At 30.8% G+C, this 26,723-nt stretch overlaps 2 protein-coding genes across 2 annotated transcripts; both read right to left on the reverse strand.

The window, feature by feature from the left end:
* Positions 1 to 1,994: 1,994 nt before the first annotated feature.
* On the reverse strand, positions 1,995 to 9,023 carry LOC147384241 (UPF0481 protein At3g47200-like). Its single transcript, XM_086424737.1, has 2 exons — positions 8,847 to 9,023; positions 1,995 to 3,555 (listed from the first exon to the last, which is right to left on the reverse strand). Exons 1-2 carry the CDS (start codon positions 8,906 to 8,908, stop codon positions 2,265 to 2,267), a joined length of 1,353 nt encoding a protein of 450 aa, XP_086280863.1. The 5' UTR covers positions 8,909 to 9,023; the 3' UTR covers positions 1,995 to 2,264.
* Positions 9,024 to 20,251: 11,228 nt separating this feature from the next.
* Positions 20,252 to 24,321, reverse strand: LOC147384242 (UPF0481 protein At3g47200-like). Its single transcript, XM_086424792.1, has 2 exons — positions 24,202 to 24,321; positions 20,252 to 21,867 (listed from the first exon to the last, which is right to left on the reverse strand). The coding sequence occupies exons 1-2, from the start codon at positions 24,261 to 24,263 to the stop codon at positions 20,517 to 20,519; spliced, it is 1,413 nt and encodes a 470-aa protein (XP_086280918.1). The 5' UTR covers positions 24,264 to 24,321; the 3' UTR covers positions 20,252 to 20,516.
* Positions 24,322 to 26,723: the final 2,402 nt, after the last annotated feature.

Consider the following 26,723-nt stretch of genomic DNA (forward strand, 5'->3'; position numbering starts at 1 on the left):
ATCTTCACAAAAAATCAGCCCATTCTGAAAATTTTAACCATATAAAACAAAATGCTTTGTCTAGAATGTTGTCTAGGATTTTGTCAAAAGAACGGTACCTTATATATATATAGGGAAACATTCAGAGGCCCTAAAGAGAGCTAAACATTTTTGAAAATAGAGGTTAGAAATTTTAGAATGGACAGATTTTGTGTAAGGATAATCTCTAAGGTGAAGAGATCATCCTCACAAAAAATTAGCTCATTGCGAAACTTCTAACCCTAATTTACAAGTTGAAGAATCGTGGACCGTCCAATTTTTATAAACCATTTTTGATGAGGTTAGAAGTTTTAGAATGGGCTGATTTTTTTATGAGGATGATCTTCTCATCATAGAGATCATCCTCGCAAAAAATCAGCACATTCTAAAACCTCTAGCCTACAAATTGAAAAATGTTTGGCTCTCTTTAGGGCCTCCGAATGCCACCCATATATATCCTAATGTTAGCCGAGGATCATACCTAGTTTTAAAGACCATTAGATATTTCATGATTCGACAGATGAGATCAAGAGAAGACAATTGGAAATCATTTTGTGTGTATAAAGTTTTGGAAATTAAAAGTTACCCCTCTGTCACATATCTCTCTCTTATACCCAAAATCAGATCATCTTCGCCATCTATCTCTTGTCTTCTAACTGACGCGAATATGCTTGCACAAAACATAAAAGTTTGAAGAGATCCCCTCTCTCAAACTAAGGCAGGCTTCGTCTTTTTTGAACTGTTGTCCGGTGGCAGAAGCTTCAAATCTATCTTGTATTCTCTCTCTACAGGTATCTCTCTCGCACTCTATATTTAAATCATAACTCTCTCCCTTTTGCACTATCTCTTTAAACCCTTACCCAAATCCGATGTCATTTGCGTTCGAAACCCTAATCCTAACCCTAAATCTCTCTCTCTCTCTCTCTCTCTCTCTCTCTCTCTCTCTCTCACACACACACACACACACACACACTATCGAAACCATAACCCTCACTTTCTTTGGGCCATGAAATACAGCTCAAACTGGGATGCAGTTACAAACACTGCAAAATGTACTTGAGTTTACATATACATACAGGAGTGAAGTGAAGTACAATGAAGAAACAATATTGCATGGGAGTTTGAAGTATCATACCTTCCTCGCAACCAAGTAAAGGAAATGGTTGATCTATTATTTTTTTTTTTCACCTTTATTATGTTCTAGGCCTTGCAATAGTTACAAGTTAGGAATAAAGATTAATAATGTGAGACAGATGAGATATTTTTAGCTCACAAAAAAGTCAATCAGGGATTGTACGCTCAGAGAAAAGTTAATCGCACTAATGAGGGTAATTTTAAATTTGGGATGCCATCAATATACGTGGGTTCATGTGATTGGTCAATCCAAGATTTTGTAATATCCCAAATTGAATTTTCTGTGAACTCTACACTTTGATGAGATCTATTTTCATCTTCTTTTTAAATATCTAATGGTATTATGGTAACTTGTCCTGGGAGGGTATTTTGGATATTCATCGATAATGAATGCTAACTTTTGGCCAAGGGTACATTTCAAAAGGTACTTTAAAATAATAATTTTGAGAGTCCTGATAATATGTCTTGCCAGTTGGCATACTCAAATGACTCCTTGGTGTGGACAAGTTTAAGAACGATAGATCTGTACGCCTCGGGATACACGATTCCCTCGAGATACATTTTTTATGGGGAAATGCAATCGCATATCCCGTGGCGTTCAAATCTATGGAATCCGAACTGGTCATGTCATGGAGTCATTTTGAGTATGCTGCCTAACGAGTCCTACTACATCACATCTCTAATTTTGATTCTTGTAAAGACAATAATTTTGCATAAGCGTATTTTTTGTAAGCAAAGCTGCCCCAAACAAGGCATAACAAATGACTTCATAGGAAGAATCACATCAATTGGTAACAATATAATCAAACCAAAGGGTAATTTATTCTTATATCGATGATTTCATGGTGTTGAGCATTGTAGCATATGGGTTGACCAATTGAATTACAGGCTTACAACCAAAGCTGTTGATTGCTGCTAGGAGAAGGAAATGGCAATAAAGAAAATATTCTAAAAGAACTGCATAAGGAATTCCACAACAATTTTTCCTTTATTTACTAAGAAAGCAAATATATTTTATATGTTATAAGAAAGTGACGGTAACAAGGGGAGACACCTTAGATTACAAAGAAGAGAACAAAGGGAAACCCTTAAATCTCCAACAAGCACCTTCTCTACATCCCTTTCAAATAACTTAAGACTGAGAATAAAGTTTGAAGGATAGTTAGGTAGATAGTAATGATTGCAGCAAAGGTAGCTATATTTGAGTGCAGAATTTCTCCAATGAAAACCCTCATTTTGCTTCTGTAATATTTATCAATGCCCATTTGAACTTCTTGATAACCTTGAGGTTCCAGCACCAATCCAACAGCTAATTTGTTGAAGATATCGGCCACTTGCTCGTTGGTGCCAAGCCTATTGAATAATATTCGCTTGGACCGCAGGTTCTTCACGTCATCGGCATCATGAATGAGTGTATCCATGAAATAGAGGTAAGAACTAACTGGAAAATAATATGTATCTATGGTCCTCTCATAGGCAACCAAGTTGAGAAACTTTTCTCTGGTATAGTTACCAATGACCATTTCAGGAAGTAACAACTCTCCACCAAACATGGTAGGTCGAAAATGAATGTCATTTAAACAACTTGTATTACTCATCTTGATTTTAATTCCCACCGCTATAAGCTCATTGATTGAAGGGTACGATCTACATTTCAAAATTTCCAAACAACCAGTTTGGTCCTTTCTACCATGGAAAACCTGAGCGTTGTCACGAGAACCAACCAGTTTGGTCCAAAGAAGGTCAAGAAGATGAAGCGGTCGTTCTTGATCATCTCCCCCATCCCAAATATGTCGATGAAGAGGTTGTAGTTGATCACTAGAAGAAAAGTCTTGGGGATTAACCATGAAATTGATCCATTTCTCGACCATTTTTTGCCATTTAACTTCAGTGTATTTGAAGCTCATGAATCCCTTGAGAACTACATATGGGAGTTGGTTCTCAAGCAAGAACAAATCTCTCCATATGAGAGAGAGAATATTTTTATGTTTGTGCAACTCGCTATCTATTTCATTTATGCACCAATCAATGAAATGCAGAATAAAGCAACCATCAACGAACATCATCCTTGCCAACTCTTTGTCATCGAACAGCCACCGAATCATGGATGAATCATAGTAAGCCCTGGCTTTAGTAGCCACTTCTTTAACCATGCTGCAGAAGTTATTAGGATCACAACCTGAGACAAATTGTTGAGCGCACGCAATCTTGAGATCTTGTACCATCTCCAACTGAGGTTTTCCGTAGTGGTAAGGGCCAATCGACAACACCACAGGATCAAAGCATTTGTCGTCGTCTTCGATATCTCGCAGTACCATTGGAACCTTTGGGATTCGAGGCTTCTTACTAGGCCGTCGATAACTTTGGGATTCATCTTCTGTGATTTTTATAATAGTACAAGGACTGACACAAAAGATAAATGATCTAATTAACTCGCTGAGTTTCAATTTAAATATCATTAATTTGGTTGCAACCAACTAGTAAACTTGCCGAGTTGGATTAGGAACTCAGCCCGATTGGATGTTCTATTCAATTTATTTATTTTTTTTTTCTATATCAGAGGACAACCATTTGTTACAACATAGTTTACATTGCCTGGACGCAAATCCATTTTACTAGATCCAACTGCATCCGGTGATATTGTAAAAAAAACACATTGAAAGAATAAATGACAGTCGAATGGTATTGTAACAAATAGTTATCCCTTGATCCCAGGGGCAAAGCCCGCAACATGAAAAAGGTCATATTACTGTGTATTGTAACAAATAGTTATCCCTTGGTCCCAGGGGCAAAACCCGCAACATGACAAAAGGTCATATTTCACGATCCAAGACTGTTATATTTCATAAAATTTGATGGACTAAGATGTAAAAATTTTCATTGTCAAACTTTTTTTTTACGAGCCGAAACTTCAAAATTAATGGAGGACAGGAGAAATTCAATGGTTCTAAGCCATCGAATAGGGAACGTACTAAAATTCGTGCACCTTGACCCTTCGAATTTTCTTATCAAAATTTTCAATTTTCATATAATGGCCATGGAGGGCAATTATGTAAATCCATTTTACAAGATCTAATTGCATCCAGTGGTGTGTAAAAAAATATTGAAAAATAAATGACAGTAGAATGGTATTGTTAAAAACATTGTAACTAATAGTTATCCCTTGGTCCGAGGGGCAGAGCCAGGGAAGGCCATTAAGACCCCCTTCTGCATTTTGCTTAATATTTGAGATGCCCCCATATTTTTACTGGTTGCTCCCTCTCACTCTACAGTTTCTACTTTTTGCCCCTCCCCCAAATTCTTTTCATTGATTTTAGGCACCCTTATATGTTTTGGTGAATATTTTAGATACCATCATGTGACAGTGTCCAACTTTTTTGGGTTTTAGACATCTATTATATTTTGATAAATATTTGAGAAGCCCTATGTCCCCCCCCCCCCCCCCCCCCCCCCGGGTTTTGGGTGATTAAACCCTGTTGTATGTTTCGGTGAATATTTTAGATACCATCGATATTTTCAATTTGATGACAAGCCATTTACCTTGTTACTCCTATCACATCAAATTTTTGGATGATTGAGACATTCTCTCTATCAAATTGGTGAATATTTGATATACATTTGTATTTTCAAATTGACGATATGTTCCCTTTGACCTTGGTCTTCTTTCATAAACTTAAAAAACACTAAATACATTTTCAACCTATAACCAAAATTCAATAATTTTTCTTTCTGAAACCAATCATTTTCAAGCTCTTCGACTTATATCATTAAAAATATATATTAAAAATAATAGTTATAATAGTTAAGAAAAATTATGAAGTAATAGTTATAATTAATAAAAATAGGGAAAATTAATAAAAATAAAATAATAAATTATTTTATAATTATTAAAAAATAATTATTTTACAAATTATCAAAATTAAAAAAAATATATATTTTTAGGTCTAAGCATTAATTATAATTTTTTTAATATAATAATTATAATTATTAAAAATAACAAATAATAGATATTTTCAAGAATTACAAATAATAAAATATAACAAATAACATATGTAATTATGAATATTAGTTATTTTTCAATATTATTTGTAAGTATTAAGTAATTTGTTTAGTATAATTAATAGTTACAATCATTAGGAAAAATGATTTTTTTTTTTAATATAATAGAGTGGCAAAAAGTCCCACTCTCATTCGAAAAAAATCGGATAAGAATATGATTTTTTTTAAATTGTTATATTGTTAAAATTCGTTTAAATTATTAATTATTTAATAATTATAAAATACATTATTATTTTTGTAAAAATTTTCCCTCATTTTAAAGAAAAATTATGAAAAATAATATAATTATTATAATTATTTGTAAGTATTAATTAATAGCTTATGTAATTATCAATATTATTTGTTAGTATAATATTTACAAATAATAATTATTAATACAACACATAAAATATGTAATTATCACATTATTTGGTTTTCAATATTATATTATTAATATAATAGTTACAATTAATAATTATTAATATTTTATAGTTACAAACATTGAAAACTAGCAAATAATTTATGTAATTATCAATATTTTTGTTTTTCAATATTATTTGTAATTATTAATTATAATTTTTTTAATATTATAGTCATATTTATTTAAAAAAATAATTTAGGATTACATTACAAATAAATATATAAAATTAAATAAATACATATTATTAGTAGGAAAAACTATAAAAAAAAACAAAATTTTAATTTATAATTATTAAAAGAATTAGTATATTAATTTATAAGTTTATAAATTATAAAAATGTAATTATAAATCAAATAATTTATAAATTTTTTATTTTGAATAGTTACAAATATTGAAAACTAGCAAATAATTTATGTAATTATAAATATTTTGTTTTTCAATATTACTTGTAATTATAATTATAATTTTTTTAATATTATAGTCATATTTATTAAAAAATAATAATTTTAGGATTACATTAAAAATAAATATAATAAAAATTAAAAGAATTAGTATATTAATTTATAAGTTTATGAGTTAGATAAATGTAAACATAAAATATATCAACTAATTTTTTAATTTTTTATTTTGAAATATTGTTAGAAAATAATATATTTTTTCCTTATTTTAAATAATTATAAAATAATATAATTTTAGGAAAATTACTATAAAATAATATAGTAATTTTTTGGGAATATAGTGAATTTATCAAAAAAGTAATAATAATAAATTATAAAAATAATAATATATTAATTTATAATTAGTAAAAAAATCATATTTATAAGTATTAAAAAATAATAAATGAAAACCCACAATTGGACCGCTCGTTTTCATGAGGGTATTTTTGTCAAGTTGAAAACTGGTGATTCAACCATCGGTTTATTACTTTTTTGATAAATTTGAAAAAGTATTATTTTTTAATAATTATTAATTAATATCTTATTGTTTTTATAATTTTCCCATTTTTTTATTTGACTATGATCATTGGAGATCCAAGTCTACTTAAGTCACTATCAATCATGATTATCACATTGACTCGTCTAAGGTCGGACAACGTGGCCGGGCAAGAGGTCATTTGAATTGTTCATTAGAACGACTCATCCAAAATCAATTGATTTTGGATGAGCACTTCAATTGATTTATTTATGAACATAAAAGTTTCATTTTTGATATTGTATTGAGCACTTTTAGCATAAAAATTCCATAGGTTTATAGCCATGGAAAGAAAGGGCCACTTTTTTTCTAACACTCAAAACTAGTTTATTGGCTACAATAACTCATGTTTTTTTTTTTTTTTTTTTTTTTTTAAGAAATACTATCACCTACAATTTCTTTAACAAACCCTTGAAAAATATTCTCCTAATTGTAACTTCCTCCCTTCCAACCTTTTATACAATCAAAATAGAGAGAGAAGTTCATTATTCTCTCAACCAAAACCCATTAAAAAGTTATTGGAGCTCATCAACGAGGCTCTAAATCTGAAGAATGATAGAGAACCTTGTAGATATATCCACTCTATGTTGATTCACGATTTATTGGAGCTTTCCACCAAAGATAATCACTCTCTTCTCCATTTCTTTCTTTTAAAAAAAATTATATATATATACATATCCTCACAAGTTATATAAATGGAAAATGGTAACCAAAACAATTAATTTAAATGGTAACCAAAACAATTAATTTCGCGAAATTTTAAAGGTTTTGTTCATAAAAGTTACTCAATGGCGAATATCAACACTGGAATATACTTGAGGCTCAACATTACCTATCGTCGAACCTCGACGAATAAGAATATCAGAAGTTTTTGTAAGTGAAAAATGGTCTATAACAACAAACCTCAACGTTAGGTAACGTTGATTCTCGACGGTATAATACATTCCAAAGTTGAAGTTTGACACTGGTTAAATTTTATGAACAAAAGCTTAAAATTTTTCAAAATCAAATTTTTTTGCTACCATTTTCGGTTTGTCAAACTATCGAGGAGAAATATATTATAAGAATATATAAATGAATTTATTTTTAAATGAAAGAAATAGAAGAAAAAGTAATAATGTTTAGTGGAAAGCTCTAATAGGTCAAGGATATTGAACACGAGAGTGGGTAGATCTACAAGGTTCACTATCGTTTATCAAATCGAGAGCCTAGTAGGTGAGCTCAATGACTTTTTATTAGAAGAAATGAATTTCTCTCTATTTCAATGTAATATTTTTCAAGGGTTTATTAAAAAATTTGTCGGTGGGGGCATTTATGTCCAAAAAAACGAGTTCCTAGAGCAAGTAGCCCTATTTTGAGTATTGAAAAAAAAGTGACCATTTTTTGTCATTGCCATAAACTTATGAAATTTTTATGCTAAAAGTCCTTGAATTAATTAGAAAAATAATAATTATATATACATAAATATATTTTGATTAAAAAGTCGTTTAAATCTTGAGTTCTAATACCAGTTAAGATGACATGAATGAGTCAACTTGGTTTCTTTGTTTCCATAAATGAGACAAAGCAATGATACACAGCTGACTAGATTCTTCTAAGGATATACATTGTCTAGAGAATCCCCATAATCATCCTACCATATTGACGTACACTTGAAGCTATGATTCAACTGAAGTTCAAGGTTTGAGTCAGCTCAAGTCAACCCAAACTCGATGCTATATATTTACATATAAATATTTTAATTATTTATTAAAAAATTATTAGTTTTCTTTTCCTAAATATATTTGTAAAACTAAGGGAATAAATTATAATATAAAAATTTATGGATCTGGAGGTTCTGTGCAAACTTATTTACTAGTAAATTTATTTTTTATATTGTATTTTTTTTTTTTCAAAATATAAAATAAAATTTATGTGTTGATCAAAATGAAATAGACTTCCTCGATGAGCTCAACATGTACAACCCGCCCAAAATTATTTAACTTGGGCTAACTCATGCTCAACTTGATTTTAGAAGTTCAATCTCGGATTGAGCTTAGGTAAATGAGCTCGAACCTGAGTTAACCCTACAACCCGTCCAGGTTGCACAGCCATATTTTATTCCCACCCAATAAGTTTTGAGAATTGGAACTAGAACCAAAATAAACCGAAACCAATAAAATTGAACAATTTTGATTTCAATTCTTTTAAGAACCCAACCAAAACCAAGCCGTTGACATCCCTAATTTGACGTTAAAATAAGCCCACAAGTAAAATAACTTACCAAGCGTCACATCCACACCCGCTTGTGTTTGGGTTTGGGCTGCCCACATTTAAAGGCTCCATTTCTCTTAATATATTATAGAACCCGTAAGTCGTGGCTTCTTCCCCAAAGAGACTAAAACAAACCCTAACAAGCACCAAATGATTCCAATGTCGAAAGATGTGAGGGTCTTAGGTTTTTATAATGATGACCTCTTAAAGATGCAAACAAGTCTTACATAGTTAGTAGTGAAAAATATCTGGCGCCCCATTTAGAGTTTGTACACCTGTCACATATTAATTGGTTTAAGTATTTGACTAAATTGATCAAACATTGAAATTTACATTTGATGGATATCCTGACCCGATCCATTTGATGGATTTTGATTTGCGGTATGTTGATAATTTAAGGAAAATGTCCAAGTAAGAATGAAATTTACATCATTACAAACATTGCTGACCTGGATGTGAGTACAGAATCATAGATACTTTTCATCGAGATAAGAGTGATAAGCATCTATGGTTCTGTGCACACCAATGTGTGAAACGATTTCAATTTCAACGTTAGTCCAGTACGACTCATAAGTTAACTCTTCTAGGATCCACACCACGCATTTTTGGTTCGTAATAAAAACTTAATTAAAAATCTAGTTACACGTCATATTCATAAAATTGATTATTGCCTTAAAAATATTGCCACGTGAACCACATGTGTTTTTGTCAAGATCATGATCTCCTGACCCGATTATGACATCATATCATGATCCATTTGATGGATTTCATATCATTCCAAACATTGTTGACCTGAATATGACTACAGAATCATAGATACTTTTTATCGAGATACGAGTGAGAAGCATCTATGGTTATGTGCACACCAATGTGTGTAACGATGTCAATTTCAACATTAGTCCAGTATAACTCATAACTTAACTCTTCTAGGATCCTCTTGTATGTTTCAGTGAATATTTTAGATACCATCGATATTTTCAAATTGATGATCGATATTTTCAAATTGATGACATGCCATTTACCTTGTTGCTCCTGTCACATCAAATTTTTGGATGATTGAGACATCCCCTCTATAAAATTGGTAAATATTTGATATACATTTGTGTTTTCAAATTGATGATATGTCCCCTTTGACCTTGATCTTCTTTCATAAACTTAAAAAAAAACCTAAATACATTTTCAACCTATAACCAAAATTCAATAATTTTTCTTTCTGAAATCAATCATTTTCAAGCTCTTCAGACTTATGTCGTTAAAAATATATATAAAAAATAATAGTTATAATAGTTAAGAAAAATAATGAAATAATAGTTATAATTATTAAACATAGGAAAAATTAATATAAAAAATAATAATAAATTATTTTATAATTATTAAAAAATAATTATTTTTACGAAATTATCATAATTAAAAATAATATTTTTTTTTATGTGTAAGCATTAATTATAATTTTTTTAATAATTATAATTATTAAAAATAAAAAATAATAAGTATTTGCAAGAATTACAAATAATATATGGAATTATAATTATTAGTTATATTTTCAATATTATTTGTAAGTATTACATACTTTTTTTAGTATAATAGTTACAATCATTAGGAAAAATGATTTTTTCTTTGTAAAATATAATAGAGTGGCAAAAGGTCCCCACTCTCACTCTTAATTACTCTCACTTCGAGAAAAACGGATAAGAAATATGATTTAAAAAAAATGATTGTTATATTGTTAAAAATTCGTTTAAATTATTAATTATTTAATAATTATAAAATACATTATTATTTTTGTAAAAAATTTCCCTCATTTTTAAGAAAAATTATGAAAAATAATATAATAATTATAATCATTTGTAAGTATTAATTATTTTTTTTCATATAGTAGTTATAATTATTAAAAATAGGGAAAAGTATCAATAACATATGTAATTATCAATATTATTTGTAAGTATAATATTTACAAATAATAATTATTAATACAACACATAAAATATGTAATTATCAAGATTATTTGGTTTTCAATATTTTATTATTAATATAATAGTTACAATTAATAATTATTAATATATTGATAGTTACAAACATTGAAAACTAACAAATAATTTATGTAATTATCAATATTTTTGTTTTTCAATATTATTTGTAATTATTAATTATAATTTTTTTAATATTATAGTCATATTTATTAAAAAAATAATAACTTTTAGGATTACATTACAAATAAATATAATAAAATATTAAATAACTACATATTTATTAGTAGGAAAAACTATAAAAAATAAAATTTTAATTTATAATTATTAAAAGAATTAGTATATTAATTTATAAGTTTATAAATTATAAAATATATCAAATAATTAAAAATTTTTTTTTTTTTTTAAATATTGTTAGAAAATAATATATGTTTACCTTATTTTGAATAATTATAAAATATTATAATTTTAGGAAAATTACTACAAAAATAATATAGTAAAATTTTGGGAATAATATAGTGAATTTATCAAAAAAGTAATAATAATAAATTATTAAAATAATAATATATTAATTTATAATTAGTAAAAATAATCATATTTATAAGTATTAAAAAAATAATAAATGAAAGCCGACAATTGGACCGCTAGTTTTCATGAGGGTATTTTTGTCAAGTTGAAAACCGGTGATTAAACCATCGGTTTATTACTTTTATGATAAATTTGAAAAAAGTATTATTTTTTAATAATTATTAATTAATATATTATTGTTTTAATAATTTTCCCATTTTTTTTATTTGACTCTGATCATTGGAGATCCAAGTCTACTTAAGTCACTATCAATCACGATTATCATGCACATTGACTCGTCTAAGGTCGGACAATGTGGCTGAGCAGGAGGTCATTTGAATTGTTCATCAGAATGACACATCCAAAATCTGAGATGTCTTGTCCTCAGCTCGACCAAGTCAATTGATTTATTTATTAACATAAAAGTTTCATTTTTGATCTTGTATTGAGCACTTCTAGCATAAAAATTCCATAGGTTTACAGCATGGAAAGAAAGGGCCACTTTTTTTCTAACTCTCAAAACTAGGTTATTGGCTACAATAACTCGTTTTTTTTTTTTTTTTTTTTATAGAAAGACTATCACCTACAATTTCTTTAACAAACCCTTGAAAAATATTCTCCTAAATTGTAACTTCCTCCCTACCAACCTTTTATACAATCAGAATAGAGAGAGAAGTTCATTATTCTCTCAACCAAAACCCATTAAAAAGTATTGGAGCTTATCAACTAGACTCTAGATCTGAAGAATGATAGTGAACCTTGTAGATATATCCACTTTATGTTTGATTCACGATATATTGGAGCTTTTCACCAAAGATAATCACTCTCTTCTCCATTTCTTTCTTTAAAAAAAATATTATACATATACACTCACAAGTTATATAAATGGAAAATGGTAACCAAAACAATTGATTTCGCGAAATTTTAAAGGTTTTGTTGATAAAATTTACTCAATGGTGAACATCGACATTGGAATATATTATACCTTGAGACTCAACATTACCTATCATCGAACCTCGATGAATAAGAATATCAGAAGTTTCTGTAAGTGAAAAATGGTCTACAACATCAAACCTCAACGATAGGTAACATTGATTCTCGACGGTATAATACATTCCAAAGTTGAAGTTTGACACTGGTTAAATTTTATGAATAAAAGCTTAAAATTTTGCAAAATCAAATTTTTTTGCTACCATTTTCGGTTTGTCAAACTATTGAGGAGACATATATTATAAGAATATATAAATGATTTTTTTTTTAAATGAAAAAAATAGAAGAAAAAGTAATAATGTTTAGTGGAAAGCTCTAATAGATCAAGGATATTGAACACGAGAGTGGGTAGATCTACAAGGTTCACTATCGTTTCTCAAATCGAGATCCTAGTAGGTGAGCTCAATGACTTTTTTATTAGAGGAAATGAATCTCTCTATTTCAATGGAATATTTTTCAAGGGTTTATTAAAAAAATTGTAGGTGGAAGCATTTATGTCCAAAAAAAAAAATGAGTTCCTAGAGCAAATAACCCTATTTTGAGTATTAAAAAGAAAAGTGGTCATTTTTTGCCATAAATATATTTTGATTAAAAAATCGTTTAAATCTTGAGTTCTAATACCATATAAGATGACTCGAATGAGTCAACTTGGTTTCGTTGTTTCCATAGATGAGACAAAGCAACAGATACACGGCTACTAGATTCTTTTTTTATTTTTTATATTATATTTTATTTTTTAAATATAAAATAAAATTTATGTGTTGATCAAAATGAAATAGACTTCCTCAATGAGATCAACCCATCCAACCCGACCAAAATTATATAACTTGGGTTAACTCGTGCTCAATTTGATTTTAAAAGCTCAATCTCATATTGAACTTAGGTTAATGTGCTCTGACCTGACGGTTGGGTTGAAGGTTCTACATTTTGGGTTGAACTAGAGTTGACCCTCTAACCCGTCCAAATTGCACAGTCATATTTTGTTCCCGCCCAATAAGTTTTGAGAATTGGAACCAGAACCAGCAGAAACCAAAACCAATAAAATTGAACAATTTTAATTTCAATTCTTTTAGGAACCCAACCAAAACCAACCCGTTGACATCCCTAGTTTGTTGTTAAAATAAGTCCACGAGGAAAATAACTTACCAAGCATCAGATCCACACCCGTTTGTGTTTGGGTTTGGGCTGCCCACATTTAAATGCTCCATTTCTCTTAATGTATTATAGAACCCGAAAGTTGTGGCTTCTTCCCGAGAGAGACTAAAACAAACCTAACAAGCACCAAATGATTCCAATGTCGAAAGATGTGAGCCTCCTGGGTTTTTATAATGACGACCTCTTAAAGATGCAAACTAGTCTTACATAGTCAGTAGTGAAAAATATATGGTGCCCTATTCAAAGTTTGTACACCTGTCACATTGATTGGTTCAAGTAATCGATTAAATTGATCAAACATTGAAATTTACATTTGATGGATATCCTGACCTTATGACGTCATATCATGATCCATTTGATGGATTTTGATTTGAGGTATGTTGATGCGGGAGTAACATTGAAATTTACATCATTCCAAGCATTGCTGACCTGGATGTGATTACAGAATCATAGATACTTTACATCGAGATACGAGTGAGAAGCATCTATGGTTATGTGCACACCAATGTGTGAAACGATTTCAATTTCAACATTAGTCCAGTACGACTCATAACTCTTCTAGGATCCACATCACGCATTTTTGGTTCGTAATAAAAGCTTATTTAAAAATCTAGTTAGGCGTCATATTCAAAAAATTAATTCTTGTCTCATAAATCTTACCACGTGAACCACGTGTTTTTGTCAGTATCATGATATCTTGACCCGATTATGATGTCATATGATGACCATTTGATGACGTCAAGATTATGATGTCATATCATGATCTCCTGACCCGATTATGAAATCATATCATGATCCATTTGATGGATTTTACATCGTTCCAAACATTGCTGACCTGGATGTGAGTACATAATCATAGATACTTTTCATCGAGATACAAGTGAAAAGCATCTATGGTTATGAGCACACCAATATGTGAAACGATGTCAATTTCAACGTTAGTCCATTACGACTCATAAGTCAACTCTTCTAGGAATCACACCACGCTTTCATGAATGATAAATTAGATAAAGAATATTTTCATTGTCTTTTGTGTTTCTCATACATTTTTAATTCTTTATTAGAGATCTAGTGTTACTAGTGTGAGACAAGATAACTCGAACGAGTCAATCAATTTTCGTGAGTCTTTACATGGAACATAGAAATGTATATAATAATTCAACTGAGAGCGTTCACCATCATCCATTACACAAAATAAGAAATTTTAGGTTCAATGTTACATGATTATTTCAAAATTGTAATGTAGGCCATTAATGACAAAAATATGTAGAAAATCCTATAGAATTATCTAATTCAGTGAAGAAGCCGAACTGGTGAACAAAACTTTAAAGGATGAATTTATTTCATGAAAGAAGACAAACTCTATACTTTGATGAGATCTATTTTAATCTTCTTTTTAAATATCTAATGGCATTTTATTAACTTGTCCTGGGAGGGTATTTTGGATATTCATCGCTAATGAATGCTGACTTTTGGTCAAGGTACATTTCAAAAAGTATTTTACTAGATAATATCACCAAATAATAATTTTGAAACATTTCTGTGGTATTGTCATCAATGACCATTTGAGGAAGTAACAACTCTCCACCAAACATGGTAGGTCGAAAATGAATGTCATTTAAACAACTTGTATTACTCCTCTTGATATTAATTCCCACCGCTTTCGTTTCACTATCGTTTCTCAACTATTTTAGATACCATCATGTGACAGTGTCCAACTTTTCTGGGTTTTAGACATCTATTTATATTTTCATAAATATTTGAGAAGCCCTATGTTCCCCCACCCCTCACCCAAGGTTTTGGGTGATTAAACGTTCTTGTATGTTTCGGTGAATATATATTTAGATACCATCGATATTTTCAAATTGATGACATGCCATTTACCTTGTTGCTCCTATCACATCAAATTTTTGGATGATTGAGACATCCCCTCTATCAAATTGGTGAATATTTGAGATATCTTTTTGTTTTCAAATTGATGATAAGCCCCCTTTGACCTTGATCTTCTTTCATAAACTTGAAAAACACCTAAATACATTTTCAACCTATAACCAAAATTCAATTATTTTTTCTTTTTGAAACCAATCATTTTCAAGCTCTTTGACTTATATCATTAAAAATATAAATTAAAAATAGTAGTTATAATTATTAAAAATAGGAAAAATTAATATAAAAATAATAATAAATTATTTTATAATTATTTTTACAAAATTATCAAAATTAAAAATAATATTTTTTTTATGTGTAAGCATTAATTATAATTTTTGTAATATAATAATTATAATTATTAAAAATAACAAATAATAGGTATTTTCAAGAATTACAAATAGTATTTGTAATTATCAATATTAGTTATTTTTCAATATTATTTGTAAGTATTAACTGCTTTTTTTTAGTATAATAGTTACAATCATTAGGAAAAATGATTTTTTTTTTTTTTTTTGTAAAATATAATAGAGTGGCAAAAAGTCCCCACTCTCACTTTGAAAAAATCAGATAAGAACTTTGATTTTTTTTAAAATAATTGTTATAATGTTAAAAATTCGTTTAAGTTATTAATTATTTAATCATTATAAAATACATTATTATTTTTGTACAAAATTTACTTCATTTTAAAGAAAAATTATGAAAAGTAATATAATAATTATAATTATTAGTAAGTATTAATTAATTTTTTTAATATAATAATTATAATTATTAAAAATAGGGAAAAGTATCAATAACATATGTAATTATCAATATTATTTGTAAGTATAATATTTACAAAATAATAATTATTAATACAACACATAAAATATGTATTTATCAACATTAATGTGCTAGTCCACGATGTTAAACTGATTTTAGATAAGTATTGGATTTTCATTTCCTTTTTTTACTCCAAATATGCATTTTTTACTATCCTTAGTTGTAGTGTCAAATTTTGTTGCTCAAAGCCCTGTTATGATCAATGATTTAGCTCAACCAGTTTTGAATCATTAGGGAGGTATGATTTTAATGTTTGTACACTTACCATCTGAGTTGTAGGCATCATTGACAATGTGGAACCAATTGTGGGCTAATGCAGTTTCAAAATTATAATGAAGATTACAAACGACTCTGCCTGAATTTAATCCCCATGGCTTTAAGCTCTTTTACTGTGCCAAATGCCATAGTTCAATTGAGATTGGTGAGGCTTGCCATTTCCACCAAGCAATTTGGTCCAAAAAAGGTGAAGGAGATGAAGTGGTTGCTGATGTCCACAATGTCCTTTGGAACAGTGTTCTGTCTTATCAATCATCGTGTTGATAAAGTCATGTATCTTTTCTCCTTCCTCCTCTCCAGGGGATCTCAAGCTCATAAATTCCATCAGAACCACATATGGGAGTAGGTTCTCAAGCAAGAACAAGTCTCTCAATAAATAATGTTCAACTTGGCGGCATGTCAACAACTCATCATTGTAATTATTATTGACAACGCAATAAATGTAATTCAGAACAAAGCATCCATCGAGGAACATTATGTGAATGAATTATTTGTCATTAAAGTGAGTTGTGGAGCCATCAGAATAGTACTTCCTAGCTTTAGCAGTGACATCAACAACCTTCTTGTACAAGTCCTCAATCTTCTTGTCACAATCTGAGGCAAATCTCCAAGCGAGTGTAGGCTTGATCTTCTCTATTGTCTCAAACTCAGGTTTTCCACGGTAGTAAGGACCAATGGACACCACCCTAGGAACAAAGCATGTTTCATGGTCTTTGATTTCACACATCAATTGTGGTACGCTTTGAATTCGAGACTTAATATCGCCACTTTTATCACCACTGTCGATCTTCATTAAGTTGACCAACCAAGCATCCTTGTTGCTCATTTCTCCGGATTCTTCTCGTTGAACCGAACTAATTTCATCGCTTTGGGCCATGAAATACAGCTCAAACTGAGATGCAGTTACCAGTTATGTACGGACATTGTAAAATGTACTTGAGTTTATATATACATATAGGAGTGAAGTGAAGTTAAATGAAGAAATAGTATTGCATAGAAGTTTGAAGTATCATATCTTCCTCGCATACCAAGTAAAGGAAATGGTTGATCTGCTATTTTTTTTTTACCTTTATTATAATCTAGTCCTTGCAGTAGTTACGAGTTAGGAATAAAGAATAATAATGTGAGACAGATAAGATATTTTTGGCACACAAAAAAGTCAATCAATGATTTTTTGCTATGAGGGTAGTTTTAAATTTGGGATGCCATCAATATACGCGGGTTCATGTGATTGGTTGATTCAAGATTCTGTGATATCCCGAATTGAGTTTTCTACGAACAATTTTGTTTTTCATTACGTGATGACCTAGAAAAAAAAATCATAGAGTACAGCCTTAGGTAGAGCAATCGATCAAGCGGAGTCATTAGCTAAGTGACAACTTCACATTGAAAACACTACCATTACGTGAAAATTGAAAAATTCAACAGAAAAAATTGACGGACCTTGGCTTACGAAGTTTAGAAGCTGAATTTTGACAGTCTAGGACCGTCAAAATTATTGATGTTCCCAAATTTGACGGCTTAGAGCTGTCGAATTTCTCTCATCTTTCATTAATTTGACAGTTTCGACCCATCGGAAAAAAATATTTGACAATGAAAAATTCAATGCCATTTTGACCCCTTGGTTCATAGAAATTTTTTGAAATTTGACGGCCCAAGACTGTCAAATTTGGGTTTTTTTCACATTGTGTACGTGAAAACTAAAAAATTTGACAGAAAAAATTGACTAGGCAAGGCCCACGGATTTTAGAAATTGAATTTTGATGAGATAGGACCGTTAAAATTCTTGATGTTCACAGATTTGATGGCTTATAGTTATCGAATTTCTCCTATCTTTCATTAATTGGATAGTTTCAGCCCGTCAAAAATAAAAATTTAACAATGAAACATTTGACACTAATTCAACCCTTTTGTTTGTCAAATTTATGAAATTTGATGGCCCTGGGCATCAAATTTGGGTTTTTTCCATATTGTGAAAATTTGCTAGTTAAGGCTTTTTTTCTTATTCTTTTTCTTTTTTAGTCACAAATTGGAGATTAATGGGACCCTTCCCTTTATTCCAAACTCACACATGAATATATTTACAACAAAGATCGTTACCAATAATATTTGCCAACTCAAGGGATACCCCCGCTCTTCGTGAATGATAAATTAGATGAAGAATATTTTCATTGTCTTTTGTATTTCTCATCCATTTTTAATTCTTTATTAGAGATCTAGTGTTACTAGTGTGAGACAAGATAACTCGAACAAGTCAAATCAGTTTGTGTGAGTCTTTACACGGAACATAGAAATGTATATAACAATTCAACCGGGAGCATTCACCATCATCCATAGCACAATAAGAAATTTTAGGTTCAATTTTACATGAATATTTCAAAATTGTAATGTAGGCCATTAAGGAGGAAAATTTGTAGAGAATATCCTACAGAGTTAAGAAGCGGAACTGGTGAACAAAACTTTAAAAGGATGAATTTATTACGTGAAAGAAAACAAACTCTACACTTGATGAGATCCATTTTAACCTTCTTTTCTTCTTTTAAATATCTAATGGCATTTTAGTAACTTGTCGTGGGAGGGTATTTGGGATATTCATAGCTAATGAATGTTGACTTTTGGTCAAGGGTACATTTCAAAAGTACTTTACTAGATAATATCACCAAATAATAATTTTGAGAGTCCTGATAATATGTCTCGCTAGTTGGCATACTCAAATGACTCTATGAGGTGGACAAGTTTAGGAACCATAGATCTGTACGCATCGGGATACACGATTCCCATGGGGTCGTTTTTATGGGAAAATGCAATCGCATATCCCTTGATGTTCAGATCCATGGTATCTGAACTTGTCACATCATGGAGTCATTTGAGTAAGCCACTTGGGCAGTCATATTAATGGTTTTTAAACTCGTCTGAGATCGAGAAGTATCGTCCGAGTTAACTCGGTATCAAAATTGAATGAGACCAACTCACAAAGTAATTTGAAATGACCGCGTATTGTAAGATAAGTGACTCGTCTCGGACGATATTTTTCAATATCTCGGACGATACAAACGAGACAACGTAGAAAATGATTAACCCATGAGTTAAACGGGACGCATCTAACATGATTTTCAAAATCTCGTCCGAGTTAACCAAGACAAACGTGTTAAAGCCTCAACTCTCTATTCTTTCACCCCCAAATAGATTTTTTTTATTATTTTATACTTTGTTGGGTTCATTTTTTTAATAGGAATCATTTTTGAATTTTTTTTCAGAATTTTTAAATGGTTAAAAACCATTGTCTCAATGTCAAACGAGACAACTCAAACGAGACGTATCGTACAAGTCAACTCGGTATCAGAGCTTAACGAGACGAGACGAGATACCAATTTTGAAATCCATGGTCATATTACCTAAACAACTCTAATTATGTAACAAGTACTACGTTATGGATTATGGGAATTTGCTTAATTTAGAAATTTGTGTTTAGTGGTTATTAGAGATTTTGAAGATTAATTTATATAGAAAATATGAATTTGGATGTCCTTGCTGACTAAATTCGGCCATATCATGAAATAATAACAAATGCACGTTTCAAATTGTAAAAGATACAAATTAAAGGTAATTTATTCTTAAATCCATGATTTAATGGTGCTGAGCATTGTAGCATATCGGCTAACCAATTGTATTACAGGCTTACAACCAAAGCAGTTGATTGCTGCTAAGAGAAGGAAATGGCAATAAAGAAAATATTCTAAAAGAACTACATAAGGAATTCCATAAGAATTTTTCTTTTTTTTACTAAGAAAGCAAATATTTTATATATTATAAGAAAGAGACGGTAACAAGGGGAGACACCTTAGATTACAAAGAAGAGAACAAAGGGAAACCCTAAAATCTCAAACAAGCACCTTCTCTACATCACTATTAAGTACCTTAATTTTTAGGAGAGCTTAATCATTCACATTAATTCTACTAATAAAAGATGAAAATTACTAATTAGCACTTGAGAGTGAGGATATGGTTTGAAAGAAAGTTAGGAGGATAGTAATGCCTGCAGCAATGGTAGCTATAATAGACCAGGGACCACTAAAATGAGAGTGTACAAATTCTCCAATGGAAACCTTCATTTTGCTTTTGTAATGTTCATGAATGCCCCTTATAACTTGTGGATAAGCATCAGGATTCGGCACCAATCCAACAGCCAATTTGTTGAAGATATCGGCCACTCGCTCGTTGGTGCCAAGAGAATTGTATAATATTCTCTTGGACCGCAGCTTCTTCACATCATTGGCATCATCAATGAGTGTATCCATGAAATAGAGGTAAGAACTAACTGGAAAATAATATGTACCTATGCTCCTCTCATAGGCAACCAAGTTGAGAAACTTTTCTCTGGTATAGTTACGAATGACCATTTGAGGAAGTAACAACTCTCCACCAAACATGGTACGTCGAAAATGAATGTCATTTAAACAACTTGTATTACTCCTCTTGATATTAATTCCCACCGCTACAAGCTCATTGATTGAAGGGTATGATCTCCATTTCAAATAAGATTGGCTAGATGTCTGAGCATTGTCACGAGAACCAACCAGTTTGATCCAAAGAAGGTCAAGAAGATGAAGCGGTTGTTGTTGATCATCTCCCCCATCCCCAATAGATTGATGAAGAAGCGGTTGTCGTTGATCATCTCCCCCATCCCCAATAGATTGATTCTGTTGTTGATCATAGCTTTCAGCACCATCCTCACTAGAATAAAAGTCTTGGGGATTAACCATGCAATTGATACATTCATCGAACATTTCTTGCCATTTAGCTTCAGTGTATTTGAAGCTCAAGCTCATGAATGCCTTGAGAACTACATATGGGAGTTGGTTCTCAAGCAAGAACAAATCTCTCCATATGAGAGCGCTAATATTTATATGTTTGACCAGTTCGCTACGTGTTTCAATACCAAAGACCCAATCAATGAAATGCAGAATAAAGCAACCATCAATGAACATCATCCTTGCGAACTCTTTGTAATCGAACCTCTGCCCAATCATGGACCAATCATAGTAAGCCCAGGCTTTAGTAGCCACATCTTCAGCCATGCTGCAGAAGTTATTAAGATCACAACCTGAGACAAATTGTCGAGCGCAAGCAATCTTGAGATTTTGTACCATCTCCAACTCAGGTTTTCCGTGGTGGTAAGGGCCAATCGACAACACCACAGGATCAAAGCATTTGTCGTGGTCTTCGATATCTCGCAGTACCTTTGGAACCTTTGGGATTCGAGGCTTCATACCAGTCCGTCGAGCACTTTGGGATTCATCTTCTGTGATTGTTATAATACTACAAGGACTACCACAAGAGATAAATGACTCTAATTAACTCGCTGAGTTTCAATTTAAATATAATTAAACTGGTTGCAACCAACTAGTAAACTTGCCGACTTGGATTAGGAACTCAGCCCGATTAGTTGTTATATTCAATTCTTTTTCTATATATGTGTATTTGTTGTCGTAGGTAGTCCCATCTGTCCGGGGATCAGAGGACAACTATTTGTTACAAAATTGTTTAAATTGCCTGGATGCAAATCCATTTTACAAGATCCAACTGCATCCGGTGGTATTGTAAAAAAACATTGAAAGAATAAACGACAGTCGAATAGTATCATAAAAAAACATTGTAACAAATAGTTATCCCTTGGTCCTAGGGGCAAAGCCCGCAACATGAAAAAAAGTCATATTCGACGATCCAAGACAGTTAAATTTCATAAAATTTGATGGACTAAGATGTCAAAATTTTCATTGTCGAACTTTTTTTTTTTTTTTTTTTTTTTTTTTCGGGCCGAAACCTCCAAATTAATGGAGGATGGGAGAAATTCAACGGTTCTAAGCCATTGAATCGGGAGCATACTAAAATTCGAGCACCTTGGCCCTTCGAATTTTCTTATCAAAATTTTCAATTTTCATATGTTAGGGAGGGCAATTATGTAAATCCATTTTACAAGATCTAATTGCACCTAGTTGGTGTTGTAAAAAAATATTGATAAATAAATGACAGTAGAACGGTATTGTAAAAAACATTGTAACAAATAATTATCAACGAGGCTCTAGATCTGAAGAATGATAGTGAACCTTGTAGATCTATCCACTCTCTATTTGATTCACGATTTATTGGAGCTTTCCACCAAGATAATCACTCTCTCCTCCATTTCTTTCTTAAAAAAAAATTATTTATATATTCTTTAACCTTGATATATATACATATATATATATATATATATATATATATATATATATATATATATATATATATATCTATATCCTCACTAGCTATATAAATGAAAAATGGTAACCAAACAAATTAATTTCGCGAAATTTTAAAGGTTTTGTTCAAAATATTTACTCAGTGGCGAATATCGACACTAGAATATATTATACCTCGAGGCTCAACATTACCAATAGTCAAACCTTGACGATTAAGAATATCAGAAGTTTCTGTAAGTGAAAAATGGTCTACAGCATCAAACCTCAACGATAGGTAACATTGATTCTCAACGGTATAATACATTCCAAAGTTGAACTTTGACACTGGCTAAATTTTATGTACAAAAGCTTAAAATTTTGCAAAATCAATTTTTTTACTACCATTTTCGGTTTGTCAAACTACTGAGGAGAAATATATTTTAAGAATATATAAATGATTTTTTTTTTAAATGAAAGAAATAGAAGAAAAAGTGATAATGTTTAGTAGTGGAAAGCTCTAATAGATCAAGGATATTGAACACAAGAGTGGGCAGATCTATAAGGTTCACTATTGTTTCTCAAACCAAGATCCTAGTAAGTGAGCTTAATGACTTTTTTATTAGAGGAAATGAATCTCTCTATTTCAATGGAATATTTTTCAAGGGTTTATTAGAAAAATTGTAGGTGGGAGCATTTATGTCCAAAAAAATGAGTTCCTAGAGCAAATAACCCTATTTTGAGTATTAAAAAGAAAAGTGACCATTTTTTGCCATTGCCATAACCTTATGAAAATTTTATGCTGAAAGTCCTTGAATTAAGTAACCTTATAATTAGAAAAAATAATAATTGTAGATACATAAATATATTTTGATTAGAAATCGTTTAAATCTTGAGTTCTAATACCATATAAGATGACTCGAACTTGGTTTCTTTGTTTCCATAGATGAGATAAAACAACAGATACACGACTGACTAGATTCTTCTAGGGATATACATTGTCTAGTGATTTTATTTTTTATATTATATTTTATTATTTAAAAATAAAATAAAATTTATGTGTTGATCAAAATGAAATAGACTTCCTCAATGAGTTCAACCTGTCCAACCTGCCCAAAATTATATAACTTGGGCTAACTCGTGCTCAACTTGATTTTAGAAGCTCAATCTCGGATTGAGCTTAAGTTAATGAGCTCTAACCTGACAGTCGGGTTGAACGTTCTACATTTTGGGTTGAACCTGAGTTGACCCTCTAACCCGTCCAAGTTGCACAGCCATATTTTATTCCCACCCAATAAGTTTTGAGAATTGGAACCAGAACCAGCAGAAACCAAAACCAATAAAATTGAACAATTTTAATTTCAATTCTTTTAGAAACCCAACCAAAACAAACCCGTTGACATCCCTAGTTTGATGTTAAAATAAGTCCACAAGGAAAAAAACTTACCAAGCATCAGATCCACACCTGTTTGTGTTTGGGTTTGGGCTGCCCACATTTAAATGCTCCATTTCTCTTAATGTATTATAGAACCCGAAAGTTGTGGCTTCTTCCCCAGAGAGACTAAAACAAACCTAACAAGCACCAAATGATTCCAATGTCGAAAGATGTGAGCCTCCTGGGTTTTTATAATGACGACCTCTTAAAGATGCAAACTAGTCTTACATAGTCAAAGTTTGTACACTTGTCACATTGATTGGTTTAAGTATTCGATTAAATTGGTCAAACATTGAAATTTACATTTGATGGATATCCTGATCTCATTATGATGTCATATCATGATATCATGAGCTTATGACATCATATCATGATCCATTTGATGGATTTTGATTTGAGGTATGTTGATAATTTAAGGAAAATGCCGAAGTAACATTGAAATTTACATCATTCCAAACATTGCTGACCTGGATGTGATTACAGAATCATAGATACTTTTCTTCGAGATATGAGTGAGAAGCATCTATGGTTATGTGCACACCAATGTGTGAAACGATTTCAATTTCAACATTAGTCCAGTACGACTCATAACTCTTCTAGGATCCACACCACGCATTCATGAATGATAAATTAGATGAAGAATATTTTCATTGTCTTTTGTATTTCTCATACATTTTAATTCTTTATTAGAGATCTAGTGTTACTAGTGTGAGACAAGATAACTCAAACGAGTCAAATCAATTTTCGTGAGTCTTTACATGGAACATAGAAATGTATATGACAACTCAACTGGGAGCGTTCACCATCAGCCATTGCACAAAATAAGAAATTTTAGGTTCAATTTTACATGATTATTTCAAATTGTAATGTAAGCCATTAACAACAAAAATATGTAGAAAATCCTACAGAATTATCTAATTCAGTGAAGAAGCTGAACTGGTGAACAAAACTTTAAAGGATGAATTTATTTCATGAAAGAAGACAAATCTATTTCAAAAGAAATTATTTTTTGAATTATTTTTTGCATCTGAGTTTTTCGATGAAACATAGAGGGTTGTGGTGTGGTGATCCATTTGAGCAAAATGATCCTTAGTAAGACTCAAAAGGGTTTCACTAAATTTAACAGCGATGTACTTGCAGGGAGCAACCTGTTGTATTTTTATTACAAAACTCCCTTCAAGCTCGTTACATAGCAAACCTTGGAATGGACCCACACCATTTTAAAATTTAAATAAATACCTGTAAGACCCTGATTTCTATAGAAAGCTGCTTATTGGCACTCCAACTTTTACTTATTTCACCTCAATTAAAATAAAAATTAAAGCTAAGTTAATAACTGAAAAACAGTGGGGTGCCAATAGACTCTCTCTCTCTCTCGCTCTCGTTGGTTTAGATTTCAATTTGTTAGATTTAAAATTTTATATGAGCCTAATCCTGTGAACATTTGCTGAAGTTGTTTGAATGTGTCATTGTTCTTTATAATGCTGAGATAACAACTTGAATCAAACTTATGTAATGTTTGAATGGTGTACTTTAATCATGAATTGGGTTGTGATAAATAATTTAAGAAGTTAGGGTGTAATAAGTAAAAGTTAGGGTGCCAATAGTAAACTCTCTTTAAAAGTGTATAGTGAAGGTCAACTCTGTACAAGTTTGGCCTGAGGAAAATTTTTAAAAACGAATCCTTTTATATATTTAATATATCTTTACTATTATAATGCGAGTTGGCTTAGTTTATTTTTTCTTTTATTATTATTATTATTATTATTTTTTTCTAATCGAGGCCAACTTGCGCACACCACAACTAATCTCGGATTAAACTACCACAGCAGTCCACCGCCTTAGGTTGAAAGTCAAACGTGTCACAATTTGAATTTAAAAAATGTCACCATCTTAACATTTAAAATTTAATATGATGAGACTCATTTAAACCATTTTTAATGGGGTTAGAAGTTTTGGAATGGGCTGATTTTTGGTGATGATGATCTCCTCACCGTAGAGATCATCCTCACCAAAAATCAGCCCATTCCAAAACCTCTAACCCATGTTTTGAAAAATGTTTTGCCAAATTGTTTGTAGCTGAACATTTCCCATATATATATATATATATATTCTACACACATATAGACAACGTGTTTTGTCTTATATGGGCAAAAATGTTTGGAATGGACTGATTTTTTGTGAGGATGATCTCTGTGATGAGGGGATCATCCTGGCAAAAAATCATCCCATTCCAAAACTTGTAACCTCATCAAAATTGATTTACAAAAATTGGACGGTCTATAATTTTTCAACAAAAATTGGACGGTCTAGAAGTTTCATAATGAGCTGATTTTTGGCAAGGATGATCTCCTCATCACAGAGATCATCCTCACAAAAAATCAGTCCATTCCAAATATTTTGCCCATATAAGACAAAACACGCTGTCTATATGTGTGTAGAAATGGTTATCCTTTGAACCTGACCCTATATATATATATATATAGGGTAGCGTTCAAGGGCAAACTTTTTAGCAAACTTTTTGGCAAAACATT

This window comes from Akebia trifoliata, chromosome 15 (genome assembly GCF_017979445.1).
Source record: "Akebia trifoliata isolate Shusen 1 chromosome 15, ASM1797944v1, whole genome shotgun sequence".
NCBI lineage: Eukaryota > Viridiplantae > Streptophyta > Magnoliopsida > Ranunculales > Lardizabalaceae > Akebia > Akebia trifoliata.

Excerpts from the sequence above, each read along its gene's own strand:
- LOC147384241 (XM_086424737.1), bottom strand. The coding sequence starts at position 8,908 with ATGGAGCCTTTAAATGTGGGCAGCCCAAACCCAAACACAAGCGGGTGT. Across the intron at positions 3,556-8,846 it reads GGGTGTGGATGTGACGCTTG|TCCTTGTACTATTATAAAAA; the intron begins GTAAGTTATTTT and ends CTTTTGTGTCAG.
- LOC147384242 (XM_086424792.1), bottom strand. The coding sequence starts at position 24,263 with ATGGAGCATTTAAATGTGGGCAGCCCAAACCCAAACACAAACAGGTGT. Across the intron at positions 21,868-24,201 it reads AGGTGTGGATCTGATGCTTG|TCCTTGTAGTATTATAACAA; the intron begins GTAAGTTTTTTT and ends CTCTTGTGGTAG.